The 8,265-nt window shown below is 42.0% G+C and overlaps 1 protein-coding gene across 1 annotated transcript in view; it reads left to right on the plus strand.

Moving 5' to 3' along the window:
- hccsb (holocytochrome c synthase b) overlaps positions 1 to 5,571 on the plus strand; it is a 26,768-nt gene extending 21,197 nt beyond the window's left edge. Inside the window, exon 9 of the mRNA XM_080050666.1 lies at positions 2,658 to 5,571. Coding sequence (XP_079906792.1) covers positions 2,658 to 2,856 — 199 coding nt within the window. The 3' untranslated portion in view covers positions 2,857 to 5,571. The remainder of the gene's footprint in view (positions 1 to 2,657) is intronic.
- Positions 5,572 to 8,265: the final 2,694 nt, after the last annotated feature.

Below are 8,265 nucleotides of genomic sequence, written 5' to 3' on the forward strand. Positions count from 1 at the left end.
GACTCAACTTGGTTTGGTAGCAGCACGGGTCGTTTTCCACCGCAAATAGTACCTGCCAGGGTTCAACATAACTTTTTTTTCCTACTGGCCCGCCGGGCCAGTGGATCCGAGTTTTACTGGCCCCTTGTATATTTTCACTGGCCCTGCACACACTTTTTTTTTCTTCATAATTTAGTGTCAATAATTATAATACCTGTATTAGAAAAATAAAGAAAGATAACCAGATCTAAAGGGAATATCTATACTGTAACAGTATAGATATTCCCTTTAGATTTGGTTATTTTTCTTTTAGTTAATTATATGAAATGTTGATATTGCTCATACACATAATATAAAACCAGGCAAACATATTGAATTAGAAGCTGAAAGTATGTTGAAAGAGTCGGCCAGTATTTTAAAGTCCAGTAGTTTGAAGGTTGTTTTTATTCTTGAATTTGGGCAGTTTAATGAATAGTTCACCTGCAGAAGTCATGTTCAAACATAAAAAAAAAAATAAGAGATGAAGGTCTGATCATTCTTTGTGGTGTGGTAGGCTGTTTTTATTACTTTCTCTATATGCATTAGGGATGTGAAAGTGTCGACCGAATGACCGGTTTTCCACTTGCGCTCAAGTTGACTTTAAAAATAGAATAGAAATCCGAAAATCAGTGGGTTATGCCGTTTTTTTAATGGGAGATTTCACCGTGTATGTGAGTTCACGTCTGGTCGTGAGCGCGCTGCAGCAGTGTCACTTCTCCATGAAGTGTCAGCTTCACATATAAGAGTCCGGTGTGGGACCATTTTTTCAAACTATTGATACAAAACAATGCAGTGCAAAATATGCAGCATAAGTTAAACGCTCGTCTAAGACTGACGTTAAATCACCTTAGAAACACACAATGCCTTCGTCCGATCACAGCAGCGTTTCACCGTGTGATCTCGCCAGCGAGTGAGCCGCCGCGCAGATGAACTGTGGTTTGTGGCTAAAATAATAACCGGGGATATTCTCCCCGTTAGCGATTTCAATGGGAAAGACTTCCGCGATCTGATTGAATGTCTCGAGCCTGAAAACACAGTGCCAAACTGCGCGACTATAGGAACTGTACAGTGAGCGGAGTCCCTCCGTTCGTTTCTGTCTACAACCGACACAATCACCGGAGACGCATTCACAGCGTTTAAATAACGCCTCTCATTTGTATTACCATTGGGGCTTGGATGCAAATACTGTAACATTACGGCGGCAGATAAAGGAAAAGCGCAGTTATCATTTTCTGCACCTCAACCTGTGCTGTGGGAAGAAAGAAAGGGGGCAGAGTAAGTCGATTGATTTGTCGACTCGCAGGCGGACGGTAGGCAGCTCTGCCAACGGAGCGAGAGTGCAACCGCTTGTTGCTCCGCCTTTCAAAACGCCCACGCATCGGTTGTCCACTGGCCTTTCATTAAAAAATATATTTTATATTAGGTTTATTATATTGAGTCTTAAATAAACACTGCTTTCATTACGACTCTGAACGCGCATTTCAATGAACCATGATGTAGTCTACAAAAAGATACTGAACTGTGATTGGCCAGTCACTGGCCCGGGCGGGACAGTGACTGGCCAATCAACTTGCCCTGCATATGATTTTACTGGCCCCGGGCCATCGGGCTATACGTTATGTCGAATCCTGCCTGCTGAACGTGGGCGGGGTCGTCGTAAGGGGCTGAAAGCCTACTCCGGAGCAAAGTAGCAGAGCAGAAATTGCGAGCAGTTGTTGCACTATTAACTGAACCAACCGCCAAAAACACGGATGAAAAATGTTTAAGAAATACCCCCCTTGTATCTGTTTGCTAAAAGAAGTAGAAGAATATTGCTACGGGCCATTAAAAGGGATGGTTGTTGTCCCAATGTGTGACTCTGCCACACAGTCAGCTGTAGGGATGCGTCACGTACATCCGCACGTAAACACGGGCATGATAAAGTTGACTGTTTAGTGCTTGTTTCAGGATACGTGTTTTCAAATGCAAGCCGTGTCTCAGCCTGAATATTTTATTGAGGTAATCAGTTCAGTCCGAGGCTTGTAATGTAATCGCTCGCTATCATGTCTGTCCCAGCTGGCTACTATTAGCCTAGCTGCTAGCTGCCCTACATGTCTCCTCTCGTATGATAAGTAACTTCCCCAACAACCAACACTGGGTGAGCTTAGCGAATATATGGAAAATAAATTCAGATCTGTGATGCAAATCAAATGAAAGAGAGCCAGAGAAGGCTGCACGCGGCGTAAATACACTCAAAAGTCCCGGAGAGTTGGGGAGAATAAACAACAGAATGAAGCCGGTAGTCTCTGGCCACTGATTGGCCAGACAATAGTCTCTGGCCAATCAGTGGCCGGCCGTCTGCCGACGTCACCTTTTAGCATCGGCTCAGCTCGCTTGGAACCTAGAGCAAGGCGATACCAAAAAAGCAGCCGCTACGTGGTACCACGTACCATGAAATTGCGGTGGAAAAGCCAAAAATGCGAGTTGAGTCGAGTCGAGCTGATACCATGCGGTGGAAAAGCGCCATTAGTTGTCTTACGGTAACATCTTTAATTGTTTTTTAAAACCATGTTTGAAATCAAATTAAATCAGTTGTGTTTCTATATCCCAATAGTTGTGTCTTGCTGCCCATTAATTCCTCTGCCTCTTCTCTCCTGTAGCTACGAGCTGCCGTTTGACCGTCATGACTGGATCATTGACCGCTGTGGGAAGGAGGTGCGCTACGTCATCGACTACTACGACGGGGAAATCAACAAAGAGAACTACAAGTTCTCCACTTTGGATGTCCGCCCCGCATACGACTCCCTGGGGGCCGTGTGGGACCGCATGAAGGTGGCCTACTGGCGCTGGACCTCCTAAAAGACACACACACATATACACACACACACGTATACACACAGATACATATAGGTCACCGAGGTAATTCAAGCGCATACATACAAGGACTATGAAACCGCTGCTCTTCATCTCAGCTCTTTACCAGGTGTGTGGTGCTGTGAAAAGAAAGAGAAACAGTGAAAAAGACTCATGAAGAAAAAAGGAAATTGACTATTTTAGTTTTAACAAACTCTCACTCAGCTCATCACGTTGTTTTCATTTCTGCTTTGCATTGCCTATTCACAAACATACTGCCTTCACTCTGCTCTCACTTCACATATAGAACTACAGTACGAGCTCACTTATAAGGAAGAATAACGGTTTGGAGGCTTGTCTCAATGCTAACAAACTGGAGGTGCTAAGGTTTACGCGCCCCACACACATCCTACCTCTACTGCGCGTCTACCTCGCGTCTGCGTCTGACTTTTGGTCACAGACTGTGAAATCAACGTAGAGCGAGCACACATCCAACCTCAGACGCACTGCTGAGGCGCGTCGGAGGCGCGTCGGAGGCACGTCTGCAGCGACGCTCCCCTTCACCTCAGGAGGCTCGCCTATTTTTTTCTGAGAGCAGCGCGTCTCTCTCGCGTCTCTGTGCTTTAACTGATAGAGAAATACTCTGCTGACAGTCATACCAGCAGCATTCACTCTAGTTACACGTTTACCCGGTGTGTTTATTTCAAAATAAAACATCCCTCAGTCGTATACGCGAATAATCCCTTTATTTCACGATTTAATTGTGCAATCAAAATCCGAGGGATTTAAAACCTAATTTTGAATTAGTTCTGGCATTTCATTTTTGGATAAATGACACATATAGAGATCCAATATAGTGAAGAAATAAAAAAGATCATGATGAGCGCAACAGTTTTCCGTTGCTCTGTGTCTACGGCCTTCTTCTTCCCCGACCACACCCCCCTCTCTCTCTCCCGTATAAATCAGTAAAGTGATTTTTGAAATACTCTGCTGAGAGTCATATTGACTTCATACTGGCAGCTTTCGCTGTAGTTTCACCATTTCCTGGTGTGTCCCCTTCAAAATAAAACTTCCAACAAGCGAAAATATGGCAAAAAAAAAGAAAAAAAATGGCAATGGGGCGCACGGATTACTGTCCAGACTCAATATAAATCATATGCATCATAGATGACATGAAAGTCCGAGAAAAGTCCGAGAGAGGCAGCAGTAAGGTAACGCGACGCGCTCCAGAGGTAGACGCAGGATGTGTGTGGGGCGCGTTATATGCACAGTCGCCCATTCACCAGGCAGGGACGGTGCAGAGATGCTGTTGTGTTGCATTGTGGGAAATGTAGGATCCAGCATTTTTTGTGGGATCTTGTCTCCTGCTAGGGACTCAATAGCATTTGCTGCTTCAATTGTGACCCATTTGGCTTTTTAAACATCGTACAGTCCCACTTTATATCCGTAGGAATGCAGCACTGAACTGCTGGAGAGGCACACGCAGGTGAAAGCACTGAAGACATGACATATCTCACTGGGTTTTAATATGCTAGGACTTCACATAGAAAACTATCATTTCTCCTCATTTTAGATTAATCTCGTATGGCAGTTTTGAATGAGGTAAAGCACCCTTTTGAAGTAAACATTTACCACATACAAGAAGACGGCCACTGTGTTTATAAGACTTGATTACAATAGCTGAGGTTATTCATTTGAAGTGAATATCAAACTATGATGGAACCGAACCAGGAGACCTTGTGGTTAAATGGCACACATCTTAAACACTTGTTTAAAAGAGCCTTGTTTTTCACCCCCCCGCCCCCCTCCCCCCTCCTGTAAATTAATTTTGAAACAAGCGTGGTAATTGTGGCCTACATACGTAAACACAGCCTTTTTTTTTGCAACACTGGTTTAAGTTGTCAATGCAGAGTTCTACTAATGACTCCAGTGGCAGTATGAGTGTGGATGCCCAGTGTGTGTGTGTGTGTGCTCTCTCTCTATCGCTGCCTTTGTACAGCACACCTTTCACCTCTGTGAGTGGGTTTGACAGGGTTTAGGGTTACCATGAGGACTGTGTTAGTGGGATATGGTGTGTGTTAGTCTAGTTTGGGTTAGAGTAGACCTTCAGGATATAAAGTTATATATTTTTTTAAAAGGACAAAGATGGATACGCTATTGAACCCTTTCCCCCATTCTCTTCCAGTGTGGTTCAGATGACAGTAGCTTGTTTAGTGGTAAAATTGAAAGCTAACTTACCAGTTCACATGAAGCATAAATCATATACTGTATTACTTCATATTTCATGATAGAAATGAATATTCCCATCTTATCTATCATGTATATCACATGGCTTGGGTTTCAATATATATATTTGCTCTGGCATTTGTTTAAAGTATCGACAGTTGACTACTTCTGTGACTTCTTCAGAAACTGTCACAAATCTGTATTTCAGCTTTATTTTAGCATTGTGTTACGCTGATATCTTTATTTATTGTTTGAATAAGTGTAGACTTGTGTAGCAAAATCTTGACGCTTTTGTTTCCAGTCTGAAAATTGTTCTTGTAATCTAAAAAAATGATTGTACTAGCTTGTGGTGGTCAACTAAAACTATCAATAAAGCTGGTCCTCCCGTTCCCTCTGAATTTCTGCCTTTGTATAGGAATGGTTTATTTCACACAAGCAGGGTTACTACATGTCATTCTCTTTCAGTACTAAACCTTAATCATCATATCATATTTCAATCATCCCCAAAACAACCAATCACTGACTGAATTAACATGCCATGGGGGCCCAAGTTATAGATGAGCTGTGGGCCCTTGTTGAGCTCCTCTTCCTCCCTCTCAGTGTGTATCCTGTAACCTTCAGCATCCATCAGGTACAGTGCACATAAAGACTAATGGAGGTTTTACCCCTGACGTGCAGTGCTCAGGTTGGAGTATCTCCAATCCGATTGAAAACTAGACTATTACACATGGCCTCTCTTTGCCCTCAGCCTTTGGAATTCTTAAAAGTTCAGTAGAATGCATTTTAAGCCTGAATACCTCATTTTAAAACTAGTTCTATTTAGCTGAACATGACATAGCCTTCTCTGGACAGTGTTGAAGCAAGTGTGACAGAATCAATGAAACTAAAAACAGTTTTCAGAACCATTCAGATGTAGTTTCCTACTAGGACAGCAGAATTGTCAGAATTTGACAATGTACTTTGCCACTTTTTTATACTGCCAAAACAAGAAGTCAGATGACTGTGTACAAATTATTCCAAAACGGCCTCAGCCAGCAGTTTGACATGTTATGGCAAAGAAGGACTTACTTTTTTGTTCAGCCAATATTTCCTTGGAATAAAACGCTTCCTGATTATAAACTGCTGTCAGTATGTAAAATATAAACTTATTTTACACCATTATTGTTATGAGTTTACTTGTATTACTTTTTGGACATTTCTAGATCATTTTAATGAACAAATAAAAACTTGGTATACCAACGCTGATGCTGTTGATACTGGTTATTCAGTAAAGCTGTTGTGTTTCAATATCATTTAGCCATGCTTTGTGAAAACTCCAATAGAGGATCCATCAATCAAGAAATGATTATGCTGTCCAAAGTAGATGATATGACTTTAGCTCAATCTGGTAGAGACTCTTTATTTAGTAATGTGTGTGGTCAGAGTTGAGAAACGCTAATAAACAGTATTTAGTATCAAAATGTAGCAAAACAAAAAGTATTTAGCTTTTGCTTTTTACTGGCTGAGGAAAGGTCAAAATGCCCTTTGAATAACATATTGTTCTTTAGTGATGCATATTCCCGAACACATTTTCAATTAATCAGGCAACTACAAATTCATAGTGAACCGATTAACACACTACCACAGTTCACTGTTCCAAATGTTTGCAATGCATCTATATTGCTATTGAGGTATGCTCTTGTGGTTGTAAACACCCACATTGACAAAATACTTAAACTGTGTGACTTGGACGCCAGTTGGATATTTGCTTGGGGTTTGGCTGAATGAGTTGTTTGTGTGTGTGCGTGCGTGTGTGTGCAATTAAAGTGAGTTCTTGCTGTCTCTGGAACGAGAACACACGCTCCAATCACAGTAACAGTTTCTAAGTGTTCGGCGATGAAAAAGGCGGCAATTCTGTTTGTAGTCATTTGTTTTAACTGATCTCGGATTAGGTTGCAAAAAGCTTTATTTCGCAAGACAAATGGCTATCTGCTATAGTATACAAAGGACTTCAATACCAAGGCGACGAGTCCTGACGATCTACTATCTGATTGGCCCTTTGAAAAAAGCCTTTCTGAAAAGTTGAACTTTTTTCAACTTGCAAATCTCGAAGCGGCCGCACAAAAAGGCAAAAACGCTCGAAACGCTTTTCTCCGAGCGGCCGCCTCTCATTGGGAATCAATTGAAAAAAGGCGCTTGCGGTGGGAAAAAGGCGGTAGGTGGACACGGGCCCTACAGTTGAGGCTTTGATGATAGGCACTGACTTAACATTTCCATCACAGAAAAAAAAAATTTGAAGCCCTCCAGACTGTAATTAATGAAAGGTATGTGAAATGTAACACTGATTAGGACCTGGCTTTTTCACACAGGTTTAGCTTTATTCAGGTTTTAACATATTGGCACCCAGGCACTTTTCTTAATTCCTTACAGAGCTCTTGCAAATATACAACACAAACAGAGAGAGTTGGTGCCAGGAATAAGGCTATTAACTAATGCTGCCACTTCTACAAGCTTGTGTGTGTGTGTGTGTGTGTGTGTGTGTGTGTGTGTGTGTGTGTGTGTGTGTGTGTGTGTGTGTGTGTGTGTGTGTGTGTGTGTGTGTGTGTGTGTGTGTGTGTGTGTGTGTGTGTGTGTGTGTGTGTGTGTGTGTGTGTGTGTGTGCGCGTGTGTGCGCGTGTGTGTGTTCGAAGAGTTGCAGAGGTACCTGTATACCCCATCAAATGTACTATGTGTGTGTGTGTGTGTGTGTGTGTGTGATTTCTCTCACAGCTGTGATAGTTGTTACTACATTATATGATGCTATGAAAAGTTTTATAATTACCCTCAGCCCACACAAACACACACACATACACATACACACACACACATAATACACGCACACACAGCTCGCACATACTGCTATCTGCTCATGTGTTGCTCCATTGACTTTGGGTGTTTTAAAGCAGTGGTTTTCAAACTGTGGGGGGGGGGGGGGCGGATGAATATGTGAAAAAATATAGGCCTATATATATTTTTTTATTTATTTTTTGGGAGTTTGTGTTTTTATATTAAGATCACGGCATAGCTGGACAAGAGTTCTTCTGCTTTGTTCCTCTCACTGCATTCATTATATTACAGAGAAATAGGTCTCGTTAAAGAAAAAGAGCACCAAGCCCAACCCAGAGGACCCTGCATACATTTTTTGATTTTAAATTAATATTTTTATGGAAA

This window comes from Ammodytes marinus (assembly GCF_949987685.1).
Source record: "Ammodytes marinus genome assembly, chromosome: 21".
Classification (NCBI taxonomy): Eukaryota; Metazoa; Chordata; class Actinopteri; order Uranoscopiformes; family Ammodytidae; genus Ammodytes; species Ammodytes marinus.